Source organism: Dryobates pubescens, chromosome 20 (genome assembly GCF_014839835.1).
Source record: "Dryobates pubescens isolate bDryPub1 chromosome 20, bDryPub1.pri, whole genome shotgun sequence".
NCBI classification, from domain to species: domain Eukaryota; kingdom Metazoa; phylum Chordata; class Aves; order Piciformes; family Picidae; genus Dryobates; species Dryobates pubescens.
Genome location: NC_071631.1, coordinates 8,826,942 through 8,843,026, shown reverse-complemented (window position 1 = coordinate 8,843,026; position 16,085 = coordinate 8,826,942). Strand labels below are relative to the sequence as shown.

The window sequence follows — 16,085 nt, the reverse complement described above, 5'->3', positions numbered from 1 at the left end:
ATGCTTCTACATCTGAAGTGATTTTTAGTAAATCTGCTTCTGATGCCCCTGTGAAACTGAAGCTCTTTGTGTAGGGTTAGGAGGTGCTGGTCTTGTAAGAGCTCTGAAACAGTGACCAAAGCTTGCAGCAGCTTACTAGAAGCTGCTGTGTGAGCATCTGCAGTGCTTCCCCCTGAGCTGCCCAGCAGTACCTAGGGCGCAGTCATGTTCCTTCATCTCTAACCCTCTGTCCCTCTTCCCCATGGTGCCCAGCTGCAGCTCCCTTCCTGGCCCTTGAGTTGTCTTTTAGTGTTTGATCTGCAGAGGCTTCTGGTGGTTCCTGGCTGTAGGATGAGCCCTCTGGAGCTTATGCTGGTGGCCTTGTCCACAGCAGATAGCTATGTGACCAGAGGCATCTGTGGCTGTCAGAGCTGTCCTTCCTGCTGCCAGCACACACTACAGTTCTGAAGGGTTTGGTTAAGACAAAAAGCAAAACCCAGGCTTTTAGAACTGCTGTGATGCTGAATTGGTGACTTCATTGTTACAGAATGGAACCACTGAGAGCTGAACCCCAGAACACTGTGAGCTGGTCAAGCAGGGCAGCAGATATGGTCAGCAGGGTCAGAGTGCCCATAGTGAGCTGTCTGTGCAGGGGGCAGCTTGCAGGAGGTGGTTGTTGGAGGAAGACTCCGGAGCATCTGATGGCCTACCAGATGATCACAGTGATGGGGTGGGAATGAGAAGGTAGTGTGGAGCTCTGCTTAGCCCTGCTGCAGAGTCTGTAGCCCCATGGCTCATGGGGCAGGGCAGTGTGTGAGCTAGGGGAGAGTTCAATCAGTCCCAGGCAGGTTGCTCTGAAGTAGCTGGCACTCAGTAGAGAATCACTGCAGCAGCCCAGGTGGGACAGTGAGCTGCTGGACACCAGGCTACATGTCCAAGTGTGGGCTGTGGATCTGCTCTGTGCTTTGGGAACTGCCTGCACCTCTCCATGCTGTGAGGGACCGCTGTGTCCTGCCTGCTGCTTGAGCTGAGAGCCTTTTAGCAGCAGCCCTGGCAGTGGCTGTGGGTCTTGCCCAGAGAGAGTGATCTGTAAGCCATTGCTGAGTCTAACTTCACTTTTCTGTTCAGAAATTCATCGAGTTTGAAGATTCCCAGGAACAAGAGAAGAAGGACTTGCAGACCAGAGTGGAAGCTTTGGAATCTCAGACTCGGCAGCTTGAGCTGAAAGCCAAGAACTACGCTGACCAAAGTAAGTGCCACGTGTCCCTGAGGTGACACCAGAGCCTCCCGAGTGCCATGCTGCCAGGGCATGCCACAGCTCTGGCATCAGCTTGCTGTGCTTTGGCAGACAACTGGGTTGAACTCCTGTGCAGCTTTGTTTTCTTTGGAATTAAGGCAGACAAGTTAGAGACAAGCTTGGGACTCGGAGCCGGAGTCCTCTGGTGTCTTCCTGGGTTGGATTGCTCTCAGCCCAGGCTGTCCTTGTGCTCAGCAGCTGCTTCAGGAGGTGGTTAGGACTTATTCCCTTGTTAGCAGTCATAAAAGAAGGGAATTTTCTTCTCATTAAACTGTTGTCTGTGCTAAAAATAAATGTCACCTCTGGGGTTAGGAGCACTGCTGGGATGGGAATGCCTTTGGTGCTGCTGCTCATTAGCTCTTGGGTAGTTCTTGCTGCATTATTTATGAGGCGTTTAGTTTTTACAGGAAGAGTTCAGGAAGAGCCCTTCTGCTTCCAGAGATGTTATGTGTAGTTCCTGAACACTTGGGTGAGTTCTGGAGAAAGGAGGAGGCTCAGTTTTCCTGCACTGCTGACAGTGGCAGCCCTTCTGCTGGCCTCTCCTCCCCAGCTGTGTCCTCATGGAGAGGAACACCAGCTCCAGTGTTTCTGCTTCTGGTGGAACAAAGGGTAGAGGAAACAAAATCCTGAAACCCACAGAATCACCCCCCCTGCCCTGCAGTCCTCAGCTGAAGACCCCTGCTGCTGGTGATGCATCAGTGGGGGTTTGGCTGTGAATGAAGGTTGTGGTTCCTGCTTACATTGAACCTTTTTAGCAGAGTGCAGAAGTAATGCTAAATATGAATGAATGTGGATGTTTTGCCAAGCTCCTGGGCTCCCTGCTTTGCCACAGGCTGCTGTCTGTGCCAGTGAGTATAGAGTTTTTGTTGCTGGGCCATGCAGCTGTGTAAAGTGAGACTGTCCCCAGCCTGATAAGGCTGAGATAAGATCAGGCTCTCAAAGCAGAATGCCAGTTGTCAGACAGGTCCTTTTCACTCTTTCTCCCTTTGCTTCTCCTGCCCATAGCACAAGTTAGGGCTCTCTTCTTCAGCTTGCTGTGCAATAATCTGTCAGGTATGATTTTTAGTGGCACAGGTGAGTGCAGGGCAGAAGTGCACTGCTGGCAAGATGAACATAAATACATGCAGTGCTGAAACAGTGAAGGTTTGGAATGCTACTGGCAAATCTTAGGGGCAGGGACTTCCTTGGGCCTGTTGCAGGCTCTGCACAGTGATGGAGGAACTCCCCAGCTAGGCACCTAGTGAGAACCAGGCTCACTGCTCCCCAGGAGTCCATCTTCCTAGATGAGGGCAAGCTGTAATGGATAATCACAGAGCACATTGTAGGGACTGGCATCAGAAGTGCTTTGATTCTTGTGAGTGGAAATGTGTTGAAAACCAGCAGAAGAGGGGAAAGAAAACACTGCAGCAAGAGCTGGGTGCTCTGCTTTGGTCATGAGGGGCACTGCTTGCAGAGTGCCTCTGCTCTGAGCCCACAGCCCAAACAGCTGGCACCAAGGGCATGGCACCAGAGTTGCCATTGCTTGTTCAGTGCAGTGCAGAGTACCAAGGAGCGGCCCACAAAGGAGCCCTGATGGCATCACTGGAGCTTTTCCACAGAGGCTGCACCCACCACATCATCTGGGCATGCTATCCTTGTGCTGCCTGTGGTTCTGCTCCTGTGTGACCAGGGCTTTGCTCTGGAGAGTAAGGTTTCCAACACAGGTACTGCTGTAAACTTTCAGTCCCATTGTGTGTCTGTAGATAGAAAATGAGAAGTGTTTGCATGAGAAACTCAGTTGTTGCAGGAGCACCACCGAGTGTTGTCTGGAGCTCCTGCAAGCAGTGGTTGGTGTTGAGGAGTTGTCAAACAAAGTGCTGGTGTTGGACCAGCAACTTCTGAGCAGCTCCAAAACCTTTTTATTGGAGGAAAACCTCTTGTGATGGCAAAAATGAAACTGGAGAAAAAAGGCTGTGTTGGAGACTGAGTTGTGCTGATCTGGGTGGGTGAATTTGTCTGGGGCAACATGAAAGACTGCAAAGAGAGATCTGACACACTGCTGATGCAGAGCAACATCAAAGGCCACAGGCACAGCTGCTGAACACCTAAGGAATTATGCAAGTGAGCTGTTTAGTGCTCCAGTTCCGGGGCTGTTGTGAGCCACAGGAGATGATGAAATCCTCAGCAGCTGGACAGATGCAGGCTGAGTTTCCATTCCTGCATCATGCCCAGCACTCAGCCCTGGTTCTTGGTGGCTCGTGCCACAAACATAGCAGTGTGTTGTGTCCTGGGGTGCTTAAAGGAGAGCAGAGGGGTAAGGACTTGTGTCTGGGTGCAGGACCATGCTGCAGTGGTGTGGCTCTTCTGGCCCTGGTCCGTCTCCCTTTGTACTGCTGCTCTCTGTCACTGCCCTGCCCTCCTGTCAGAGGCCTGGCAATGCCTGTGCTCACAGTGTCTGGGCTGGGGAGCTCCAGGCAAGGGAAATGTCACAGAACTCCTGCAGGGCTGTTTAGGGCTGATGTTGGCACAGGCAAAGGTTTCAGAAGCTCTTGCTGTTGGTCTTACCAAACCCTTAGTGAGTGAGCAAACGTTGTTGTGTGGTTTCCTGGCTTGTCTGCACTTTGCTGGATGGTTCCTTGCCTTGCTCGACAGCAGAGGGCACCTCTGGATGCACCAAGCGTGGCCATGCCAGCTCCAGAGCAGACACGTTTGGCACTTCAGTTCTTGTCTTCTCCTTCCCTCCTACTTCAGTGATGTCTGAGGCAGACCCCAGTTTTGGTGCCCTCAGACATGCCCGACAAGAGCTCGGATGTGTCTCCCTGCTGCAGGGCTTGGCTGTGGTGTGACCCCAGCCTCTGCTTGTCAGTGATTTGCAGCACCAGGGAGAGGTTTCAGATTTCAGCCTCGAATGTGGACCACCAAACACCTGCAGCTGTGCAACCTGTAGCAGCAGTCTGCAGCTCCCTTGTCCAGCAGAGCTCCAGGAGGGCGCAGGGTGCTGCTCTGGGCACTGCCTGCTCTGCAGTTACCTCTGGTGCTGGAGTGATGGCCCCTCTGGAGGGTCCATTTGTTGCCCTTCTCCCTTTTTGGCAGTGTCAGTTCTTTTTGTGTGCTACAGGCTGCTAATTCAGTTGTTCTGGAGCAAAAGGCAGCTGTAGGGTGTTCTGACTTAGGAGGGGAGTGGAGCGGCTTGGGAGGCTGCTCTCTGGAGCAGCCATTCTCGGGGGAACTGTTTCAGCAGAGTCTCGGAGCAACCCTGTCTGGGTGCAGTGCTCCTGGGTGGAGGTGGCCAGCTGTGGGAGCTGGAGAGCTTGGTTGCTTTCCTGGGTCTGTCTGGTGCTAGCATACAGCCAAGATAACAGCCAGCTCTGGCAGGCCAGCCAGGCACAGGAGCTCCACACCTCGGGTTATCAAAGCTCAGCTGTGTCACTTACGCTCCTGTCAGATGATGTTTAGAGAGGACTGCACATGGAAATCAACAAGAACCCAAACAGCTCCCACCCTAAACTACAGCCACCAAGAAACCCCAAACAAACCAACAAACAGCTCCTGGTCTCCAGAGCTGCAAAGGCTGTGCCACAGCTGCTGGCCTGCTCGGGTTTCCCCTGTCAGATGCCGTCTGCAGCACCCTGGGTTGTATCTGGGGTATGAGACAAACGCTTTGGCAGCTGACCTGAAAATATCCAGGTCTGATTTCCCTGGAAGCCAGCAGAGCTAGAGCTGTCACTGGCCTCAAGAGAAGGTGCCAGAGCAGGCTCTGTTGTGAAGCCTCTGCAGATGTTCCTTGATGTCACCTCAGCTCTGCAGATAGCAGCACTGCTGCCCTGTGCAGCCAGGGAGACAACCTCTGGAGGCACCCAGCACTGAGAGCCACCTGCACAGCAGCAGCATGGACCTGGCTGGCAAACAGGGAGGCTCTGGTGGGAACTTTCAGCTGGGAAGCTGCAAATGGGTTTGAGATCTGACTTGTAGGTTGTCTGTGTGCACGTGAGGATGTGAATAACTAAGCTGGTGTGCAGTTGGTCTGTTGATGAAGCTTTTCCTGGGCAGGGCTTGACTGTCCTTTTCATTCCAAGGGATACAGGGAACTTTGCAGTGCATCCCTGGCACAAGTGGTGAAGTTAAGGCATGCTCAGTGGGAGTACCAGTTCAGCAGCATGAATCTGGTGTCAAGCAAAGGAACAGAGCATCCCAACTTCTTGCTGAGCAGATATGGAGCTCACTGTTGCCACCTCTCTCTGGGTGTTTGTCCCCTCTGCTGCTTTGTTTGCAGCCCTTGGCTCTCACTGAATCCAAAGCACCTTCCTCCAAAGGCAGCAGGAGCATCAGTGTACCCTGGAGAGGGAGTGTTGGTGTCTGGTAGAGCATCTCTGTTCTTTTCCTGGCTGTGCTGTGGAGTTGAGGAGCAGCTGGTGGTGGGACTCGGTGCCACTAGAGGGAGCAAAGGGCACAGTAGCTCTGCAGAGTGATCCTGCTGCAGGGATCAGTAAAATGGAGTAGAAAAGGAGAGCAGCCACTGGCCTGCTTCAAACTTGTCTTTTAATAGAGCTGATCAGAAGTGGAGAGAAGGTTGGGATCCACCAGCACGTCACTGAGTGCTCCTGCAGCTCTCTGATTGAGGCAGTGTTGTGCTGGTGTTTAGGGGCTTGGAGTTGGTTTTTAGAGCAATTCTCGTGCTGTGGATGTTGCAGTGATGGAGAAAATAGCTTGAAATGGCTCTTGGAATCTTACAGTCTTGAGTTGTCTCTGGGTGGCTGCCTTGAAAACCAAATCCAGTCTGCTGTAGCTTCACTGTTTGGGCTGGGTTTTCTCAGGAGGTTCCTTGCCTCAGTAGCCAGGTGGCTGAAGGAAGCATCCCACCGTCCTTCCATCAGAGCTTGTCTTGGTAGCACACTGCTTGGGCCAGCCTCAGGGTGAGAAGTTAGTGCTGGGCCAATTTTCAGCTGGGTACTGGGTAGAAGCTGGCTGTAAATGACCATGGTAGTTTGGAGGCCAGTCTGCACAGGATCACAACGTGTTAGAGGCTGGAAGGGACCTCCAAAGATTGTCCAGTCCAGCCCACTGCAGAGCAGCATCACCTGGAGCAGGGCCCTGGTGGGGTCTCTCCTGGTGTGTGGCTGTCTGTGCACAAGTGGCACAAGGCTGAAGGAGATTCTTTATGCTCTCTGTCAGAGCTTTGGGTTTGTGGGGCTGAGACAGTGCATACTCCAACAGTGCAGGAGTGCCAAGGCTGAGGCCATGCAGCTGTGTGCTATGAGCAGAGCATCCTTGGCAGCTGAATTGCCTGCACGGCTCAGTGCCCCACTCCTTACCTGAGCACTGGGCCCAAAGGTGTCTGCCGTGCCGCAGAGCTGAGCTGGTCCCTTGCTTTACAAACCACTTTCCTGTGCTGCTGCTGTCCAGGCCTTGGCTCTTCAGGCTGTGTGTGGTACCACTTGTGTGGTAGCTTCATTATTTTTGTAACATTTTTCTTTTTCCAGTTAGCAGACTTGAGGAGAGGGAAGCAGAGCTGAAGAAAGAATACAATGCACTTCATTCAAGACACACAGAGGTAGGTCCTGATGCCAAGCTGTCAGGAGGGAGCTCTTTGGAAAAGTGTTGTGAGCAGCTGGGGAAATCTGGGAGATTTGGGGCTGGTGACTGCTGGCTGGGGTTTGCATGGCTGATGCTAGCTGCAGCCAGGCTTTGGCTGGGGTCTGTGCCCAGCTCGGTTTGCTGACGCATTTGTCAGGAGGACAGCTTTGCCAGATCTTTGTGAGCTCTGAAAGAGGAGGAATTTGCTTTTTGTTCATTCAAAGACATCTCTTCAGAGCACACCAACAAACTTCAAGGCCCTAGAAATGGCATTGCAATCTCAGACTCTTTCCAGCAGTTGTCTGTTGGTTTTACTTGTCCCGCTGAAGGAACAAATTACTGATGATTAAAAGAAGTCCTGCCACACCTACTGATAGCTCCTGAAACCAGCACAGGTTGGTGAAGAGGGACCAAGTTTGACTTTGCTAAAGGAAATTAAAGCCCCACTTGTACAGCTGGTTCTGAAGCCTGGAGGGCCTTGCCAGGCTTTGGCTTCTCAGCAGCAGCAGCTCTCTCCTGGGCAGTGTGCTTGGGCTGCTGAGGAAATCGCTGGCTCTGATTCACCTCGAGTCCCATCACTGAGCACAATTCTCCTTCCTCTGATTGCTCTGCCCTTGTTTGAAAGGTCAGATAGCTCCTTGCAGCTCACCTCTGGTAGAGGGGATGCAGTGCTGACTGCTCTTCAAAAGACCACATGTGGGAAGGGAAGAGCAAATACAGATGCTGGGTTTGGTTACCTTCTGTGCTTCCTTAGCTGTCTGGAGGTGAGGGGGACACTGCCCACCGCTGAAAGCAGCCTGGAAGCACAACCAGCATGGGGCTCTGGAGCACTGCATGACCAGATTTTGCTGCAGCTCCTGCAGAGGAATGTTGCTGTGCTTGCTGAAATCCTGTCTTTAAGGTCCTGCTTGGCACTTGGTAGGTAACTGGAGAATGCTGCACTGTTGCAAACTGGAAATGGTAGTAAAGTGAGAAGTGACAAAGCTTAATGCTGCTGAAGTGCTCCAGAGTGCTGTGTGCTTGCAGAGCTGTAGGCAGTGCTGGTCAGGAGCTCTGGGTGCTGCCACAGGTGGTTCTGTGGTGGGCAGCACTCCCCACTGCCCTGCTGATGTTCTCAATGTCTTTTTGCTTAGGTTTTGCTCCAAAATGGACAACAGCCTCTGCTGGTTTGGTTCCAATTTATTACATGTTTTTGCACCTAAATTCCCTTTCTTTGGTGTAGGGAGAGGTGCTTCCTTGGGCTTTCTTGTTGCTGAGGTGGCTGTGTCCTTTCTCCACACAGCAACTCAGCTCTTCTGGCCCCTTTCCTTTCAGCAGGTTTTTTCTTTCTTTGTTTCCCAGTCTCAGCATTTTTATTTTTCTCCCTTAGGAGCATTTCACCTCTCTCACTTCAGGCTACATAGCTTCACAACACAAAAGCCTTTCCCCCTTCATTTCTTAATGCACAGCTTGTGTTTCAGACTTTGGTGTCTCTCTTCTAGCTCTTGACTTCACTGAGGCTGTGTAACTGTGTCCCCTCTGAGTACCTCCCTTCCTGCCCTGGCTGCCTCTGCAGAGATCCCTTCCCAGCAGCTCATGGGCATTGCACCTGACCACTTGCAGCCAGGATGAAGCCCTATTTAAACTGCCAGAGTGGACCAAGCCCTGTTTAAATTGCTCAGCCTTGGACAGTTACAGCAGAGAACCAAATCCTGACCCAGTGTGTGTTGTGCTGAGCCCTGGAGTCTCCTTGGAGCTCAGCCTGCTGGAGCCAGGGCTCTGCATTGCAGCTCCAGCTCCAGCCTGCCCTAGCAACGAGGTGCCGGCAGCTGCAGCAGCAGGGCTGCCCTGGCTGTGTGCAGTGCTGGGAGCAGGCTTCAGCCTCCTCACCCTTCTGAGGAATTCTGTGGTGCTGCTCTCTGCAGGGTGGCAGATGAGCTCCTGGTTGCAGTGGAATATGTGCCCCCAAGCTTCCTGCCCCAGTGGAGCTGTGCTCCAGCTAACTGGTGTGATTTTAACTGGATTAGGGCATGGTAACCTGAGCAGCTGAGCTGGCAGGCTGGGAGGTGAAGTGTTCCTGGACATTGGTAGCAGGTAGTGAAGAGAATAAAGTGTTCAGTAGAACAGTGTGTGAGTGCAGCCTGAAAGTGTCCTTACATCCATGTCCTCATCCCTGCTCCCTTGTCTTCCCTCCACTTGCAGCCACTTCTGGTCTTGCTCTGCCTCTGATGCCCAGAGCAGAGTTAAGGACTCTACTGGAGTTCCGTTCCTGAAGCTGAGCTTCTGGAATCTCACTATGCCAGGTCTTGTTTCCACCTTTCTCTGGCTGTAAAGGACCAGGTGCAGGAGTCATACCCATGGCACAGGCTTTGAGAGGCCTGCTGAAGGCTGTTTTACATTTGTTACCAAGCACTAGAGCATCAGCATCTGCTCTGCACAGACCTCCCAGGTCGCTGGTTTCTGTTCAAGGGAGTGATTCTGTGCTCTGGGAAACACCAGGGCAAGGTGTTGGAGATCTTTCCCTGACATACTGAATATGGGCTCAGTTTAATGAAACATAATTGGGCCCTGGCAGCTCCCCAGCACTGTGCACTGATGGGATGTGACAGCAGAGCTCTGGCACTGGCAGGGTGCTTTGGCCGCTTGAAACAGGCACCCCCAGCACGGCCCCAGCAGGGACAGGGCCATGGAGGGCAAGGTGGAAGTGCCTGGGTGCAGTTGTCCAGGTGGAGAGGTCTTGGTCCAGCATGGGCAGCAGGCACAGTGACTTTGAGGTTAGACTTCAGATAATGTTCCAGCCAGGAGTTCTTCTACAGCCTTGTGCCACACAGTGACAGCTTGGTGTGTGAAGCCTGGGTTGAATCCTTACCTGCTGCTGTGTCTGCCAGCAACAGCACCTTGCATGGGGGCAAGGAGGCATCAAGCCCAGCAGGGAGAATGCTGCTGTCCCGTAGGGCACAAGCTCACTGTGAATCCTTAAATGTGAAAGGTGTTTACAGGGAAGTGGGGGGGGGGACTTCTGGACTGAATCAAGGAGATTCTGGGAGTGTCATTTGGGTTAATAAATCTCACTGATGTGGGACATAGGAGGATCTATATATACCCAGCCGGTCACATGTTCCCAAGGGGAACAGCCACTCGTGCCAGACGGAAGGGATCTGGGGATGAGTGCTGAGGGCTGCGGTGCTGAGCCTGCTCCGCACCTGGCCAGGGGAGCTAAAGCAGGGGCACAGACAGGGAGGAGGAGCAGCAGAGAAGGGGAGGAGGTGTGAGGGAGATGATCCCAGCCCGCTTGAGGAGCAGGTTGGGCAACAGTACCCACACGTGTTGCATACCCAGTGGTGTGTGACAGAGAATGGGTCAGGCTTGCGTCCCTTGGCAGTGCTCCTCTTGTAAGGGTAGGAGTAGGAGTGGTGAGAGGCTGTTGGTTGTGGGGGGGGTTTACTGACCTGCTCTCTTCATCCCATGTGTCAGGTGCTCCCTGGGCAGGTATTAGTTGTTCAGCTGAACAGCTCCACACATGTATTTAAAACCTTCCTCTAAGGAGCCAACTGGGGTGCTGCAAGCTGGGGTGCTTGCAGATAGCTCAGCTTCTGCTCAGCAGTGTCTCCCTCCCATGATGAGGGTATGGACAGGATAAAGAGTGGCCCAGTGTGCATTTCAAAGCTGTGAATTGTCCTTTTCCTGGGATTTCTGCTTTCATTTCAATTGCAATAAGCTTGCTGTGCAAAGTGAAGCACAGGAGCCATTGGCTGCTTGGTGGAAACAAAACCCAAGAAATGTGGATGGTTGAAGGTGGAGCTTTCCATTTCTTTGGTTGCTTCTCTGTATGAGCAAGCATTAAGAAACTTCAGGAGGCAAATGCCCTGGTCCTGGTAGAGCTCTGCATTTGTCAGCTTGGTGGAGGATGGATTTTGTAAGCTTTAGGCAGCAGTTAAAGTGTATTATGTAATGTTGCTCTAAAAATAGCCTGGTTTGGTTTCTTTCTGGTCTGAATTCCGTTAATTAGCTCAGGTGAATGCTGGGAAAAGCAGGGTCTGTACTGAACCAGTGCTAACCACAGCAGTGGGCAGTGCCTGGAAGATGCAGCTGGCAGGGGGTCTGAAGCCAGGCTGCCCCAGCAGAAGGAGCTCAGGCTAAGGACATGCACTGATGTCCAGCTGGTGCTGGCAGGTAGCGTCTGTGCTGAGGCTGGCACTAACTCAGTGCATCCCAGTGTACCAGTCTGGGACACACAGCCCTGGCTTGGCAGTGCCACACAGGTGCAGGATTCCTGACTCCAGTCCTGCTGTGTGCAGCTGCCCCAGAGCACAAGGCCCTGCAGTGCCTGTTAGCAGCACTCCACAGGTGCCTGTGCCCTTTCTAGGGGCTCAGCAGCAATGGCAGCTTCACAGAACAGGGACTTTTGCCTAGAGGAAGCCTTTGAGATGTGACCTGAATGTGTCTGAAGAGCAAAGTGCACTAAATGCTTCTGCAGCACACCTGTGGTTCTTCCCCTTCCCTTGCTTTGTTCCCAGTACCCCACTCTTCTGTGCACACAAGGGAAGTGCTAACAGTACCCAGTGTCCTGCAGCCTTCTCCTCAGGCTTTCCTGGGTTTCGTTGCCAATGGAACCTTTTGGAGTACAGTGAGCCCTGTTCCTTCTTTCCATGCCTGTCCTCAATCAGTTATATGCTAAGCAGCACCATCCCTTGCCAGGTGAAGTCAGGATGCATTAAATAAGTCATGAGTGCAGGAGTCAGTGCCTTGGCCTGTGCCTGGCTGTCTTCAGAGGCACAGGGCAGCAGAGCTCCTCCTGAGCACTGGAACCCACAGGACACTCGGGCCTTCCAGAGGTGGCAGTCTGGGTAACTTAAAAAACAAGCTCCATTCCTGCAAAATACAGAAAGCTTGAGTGTGTTTGAAGGCACAGCAGAGAGGAGATGTTGCCTTGCTCTGCCTGCAGAAGGATCTGTTTTGTGTTGTACACTCACGGTGCACACAGCCTGACCTTCACTGCCCTTGCGCCTGGGCTGCAGGGACAGGGGTTGACACACGTGAGAAACACCGACAGCTACTGGACATGCAGGTCTGAGACAGCCTCCCAAATGGCCTTGAACCTGGTTCCTGAGGCCAGACCTCTGTAGTGTCAGGTGCAGCTTGTGTGCCCTTGGGATGTGCCCAGTGCAGGAATGCACAAGGTCTCCAGTTCTGTTTGGTGTGGGCTCCTCACCTGGGTGCTGGGTTTACAGATGGTGTGATTGTGTCTCTCTTCATCTATTTCTTTAGAGTTTCTGAAGGCTTTGGCTATTTTTAGCATTCCAGGGAAAAATTGTAATGTACTGGACAAGAATGATGCAGTTGTAGTAGAAGCAAACGTTACTAAATCCTGCTTCTGTTTCTCTGTCCTCTAAACAGATGATTCACAATTACATGGAGCACTTGGAAAGAACCAAACTTCATCAGCTGTCGGGGGGTGATCAGCTAGAATCCACCACACACAGCAGGATTAGGTAAGCTGTGCATTATCCTCTCACCCTGAAAGGAAAGAAAGGACAAATCCACTGGTTTGTGTGTGCAAGACTTTGTGCTTTAATCCCACAACAACGGTTCGGCTGAATCCCAAAGATTTGCTGTGTGGTTGGAATGTGGTGGGGACCAGAGTGGGAATCGGCAGAGAGAGGCTGTGCTGTGCTGAGGCAGACTTGGTGTGGCAGCCTGGCAGGGTCTCAGCTCCATCCTGGCAGGGTCTCAGCTTCTCTGAGCCTTGGCTTTGGGCTGGGCAGGGATATGCCAGCGGCTGGCCCCAGAGCAGGACTACCTTGCAGTGGCTTTATGCAGGGCTCGTGGAAGGTGTGTAGCTGGTCCCCGTTTGTGCTCAGGCTGCTGCGAGTAATTATGCAGATCGTGAAGCTTCCCAGCCTATGAACGGTGCAGGAGGAGGGAGGATAACTCCGGGGCTGGCCGAGTCCCTGCCTTGCTGCATAGATGCTGCGAGGAGCTCCGGCGAGGGGGAGGAGAGCGGTGATGTCATTGCTCCGGAGCTGCTGCAGGAGCGCGGCAGGCTGCCGCTGCCGGCATTGTGTTTGTGGCAGCGGCCGGATGCCAGGCAGTGCCTCGGCAGCGCCAGGCTGGGCCCCCGCGTAGCCGCCGCGGCCCCGGCGCCACCATGCCCGCGCAGCGCCATGAGCCCCGGCTGCATGCTGCTTTTCGTCTTCGGCTTCGTGGGCGGCGCCGTGGTGGTGAACTCGGCCATCCTGGTGTCGCTCTCGGTGCTGCTGCTGGTCCACTTCTCCATCTCCGCCGGGGTGCCGGCGCTGACGCAGAACCTCCCCAGGATTCTCAGGTACCTCCCGGACCTGCCCTGCCGCGCTGCCTCGGCCTTGCCCTTCCCGGCGGAGTGAGGGGGAGCTAGGGATGGGCGTCAGAAATTCATCAGACCTGGTGCCTGTGGAGTGGGAGATGGCAAAATGGGTTTGTGGTGTTTAGCAAGTGCCAGGCAGCTTGTGGCTTGTGCCCAGGCTTGTCTGGAAAGCTGTTGCATTGCTGCATTCTGAGCTGCAAAAGGAGCTGCAGGGATGGTGGGATGGGTAAAGCTGGTGGTCAGGGGATAGCCAGGCACCTGCCTGAGCTTGGGGGCCAGGAGTGTGTGCAGTCCGAGGCCTTGCACTACTCAATTTCACTTTCCTGAATCAAGAGAGCTGTGTGGGATGAGTGGATTGATCATCTCCCAGCCACAGCCATTAGCTGTAGCAGCGTTGGTGAAAAATCCAATTATTGTTTGGTGGGGGAAAAACAATCCTCCATGATTTCAGCATTAGAGCTGTTCCAGCCTGTTCACCATTGTTCAGCACACTGTTGTCCTCTCCTTTTGCTGTGCTCGTATGGCAAGCTGCCAGCCCTGTCTGCCCCCCCTCCTTCTGTGTGTCCTACTTGCCTGGAACAGCAGCAGAGATGTTAAAATTTTGTGACCAAAAGTAATCTTGACACACTTTAGTACCATAATTACGAGTGGAAAAGAGCTGGAAAAGTTCTGAAATGTAGCTTTCTGACCTGAAAACTTGGCACAGTTTGGCTGTGGTTGTAAATGGAATAGTGAAGGATTCAAAAAGGGGAAAAGGCTGGAAAACTGTTCCCTGAATAAGCTGTGGGACAACATCTCCTTAATGTGTGGTGCAGGGAGACTCTGGGTAGGACTTAGTAGGGTTTTTAACTTGGGTCTCTGAGCAGAGAAGGCAATCCGCAGATGAAAGGAGTAGCAGCTCTCCGGAGCTGATGGCAGATGTGGGTAGTTACAAAGGCACAGGAGCAGCCTGAAGTGTAGCTGTAGGCTGAGCTGGGCAGTAAGGCTGCACTTGCTCCAGAGGGAGGGGAAGAACCAAGCCCAGGCAAATAACCCCCAACTCCAGAACAGCCAAAGCATCTCCAGGAACTTGTAACAGATTTTGGTGTTTGTTTAAGCAGTCAGATGGCTGAAGAGCAGCTCTTTTGTAATGTGCTTTTGCTGCCTTCCAGAACGTTGCAGGGATCTGAGGGGGTCAGAAGCTTTTTCCCTCCCATAGTAATTTGGTTTAGGATTTACAGGAATTGGAGTTCGGTTCCTTCAATCTTGTATCCCTTTATAAAAGATAAAAACACAGGATGGAGCAATCTAATTGGAGGAGAGTTGTTTGTGTTTTCTCACACTAGTTGGGATTTAGAGCAGAGCATCTGCTGCTCATCCTAAAGGTTGCTGTGGATGCTTCTGCAGCACTTCAGGATGTTGGTTCGGGCTGCTGGAGCATGCACCTGCCCCTGGCTCACTCTCCTCTGCTATTTCCTGGGATCTGGGGCAGTCCCAGGGGGCTCTGCTCAACAGCCAGTGGGGCACGTTGAGGTTGCTTCAGTCTAATTGGATAACTTCTGCTGCAGCCAGGCACCCCAGCTGCCCCTGCCCAAACCTGGGGCAGAGCCCGGAGCTGGGTTTAGCACATCCAAACATGCTCAGGGTAAAATGTCTTTAGAACGGTCCATCCCCAAATCAAAGGTGAACAGCCTTTAGTACTGGGTTTAAGTTCTTCCTCCTGAAGGCTGGAGAGAGCAGCTCTGGGCACCTCCTGCAAGCAGCAGATCTGTGAGTCGGCACCTGGGGGGCGCGGGGCCCCTCACAAAGCTGCTTTGTTACCACTGCCCCTTTGCCCAGGGCAGCCTCCCTGGCCTTTTTTGTTGCTGGACTCCTTAACCAATGAAACAGGTTCGCTCTGTCCTCTGACATAGTTTGAGCCGACGTGGGGAGCCCTTTGTTCCCCACACAGTGGTGGGAAATCCAAAGCAGAGCAGCAGGCAGCACAATAGCAGCAGTTGTGGGACTCATTCAGTCCGGGGCTGTTTCTCAGGAGGGCTTTGCTGCAGATGCTGGGGCAGGATCTGGTGCTCTTTGTTTCGTGACTGATTTTGCTGTGCCTGCCTTGCTGTGCTAAACTCTGTCCAAAGTAAGGACCTGCCTGTAAGGTTTCTGGCCGGCCAGGCTGTGTGCTCTGGGTTGGCTGCGGAGGGTTTGTGATGGAGCAGCTGCATCACCTGTGCTGGGAGGACTCCTGCCAGCTAAAGCTGTTTGCTGCTCAGGCCCTGGGGTTTGGCCGTGTAAAAATTACCTCAAAGGGTTTACTGCTTCATTGCTAAATACAGCCCCTCCTTGACGGCCTTTTCTTCTAAGCAAACTAAACCCAGCACCACCCAAACCCACACAGGTGCTTTGCTTCTCCTCTTGCTGGTCAACACCCCCTGACACATTTCTCATGTGGCTGAGATGCTGGTGCCAGTTCTCACAGAACTCTGCCTGGCTCCTGCTGAGTTTGTGAACAGCTTTGCAAAAGGAGGGAGATGTGGCTGGGCTTTCTGTAAAGCCAGAATGTGACGTCTCTCCAATCTTCCTGCCCTGTCTGGGCTGTCCCTGCAGGGCTACTTGCAGGAAGCCTTTGCTCTCACTGAGCCTCACTTTCTGCCATCACTTGTGCAGACTTTTCCCTCCTGCCTGCAGCACCCCTCAAGCTGGGCTTGATTGCAGGCCCTTTGCTGCCTGTCATTGTTCTGGCTGAACAAATGCTTTGCTTTATCTCAGTTCTACGCCTGGCTGATATTTTTCCTTTTCAGGGCTGGCTGCAGCATCCTGTGAGTTGCATTCTGCAGGAGGTTTTTGTCTCTAGTTAGCAGGAAGAATTGCTCTTTTGTTCCCTGATCACAGCTGATGGCAAGGTTGACTTTGGGATTTTGTGTTGGGTTGGTTTTTTGGATGTTTTTTAAGGGTCAGTACAGGAAG

General features: G+C 52.9%; 1 protein-coding gene across 8 annotated transcripts in view; it reads left to right on the top strand.

The window, feature by feature from the left end:
* Positions 1-16,085, top strand: part of SPAG9 (sperm associated antigen 9) — a 47,303-nt gene that overhangs the window by 5,234 nt on the left and 25,984 nt on the right. For 4 of the 8 annotated variants that reach the window (XM_054170821.1, XM_054170819.1, XM_054170820.1 and 1 more), the window contains exons 2-4: positions 1,108-1,228; positions 6,736-6,806; positions 12,206-12,300. In XM_054170821.1, the coding sequence (XP_054026796.1) occupies positions 1,108-1,228; positions 6,736-6,806; positions 12,206-12,300 (287 nt within the window). Of the gene's footprint in view, positions 1-1,107; positions 1,229-6,735; positions 6,807-12,205; positions 12,301-12,480; positions 13,134-16,085 lie in introns of those variants that run through there. The other 4 variants (XM_009911480.2, XM_054170823.1, XM_054170822.1 and 1 more) reach the window with 3 other exon arrangements.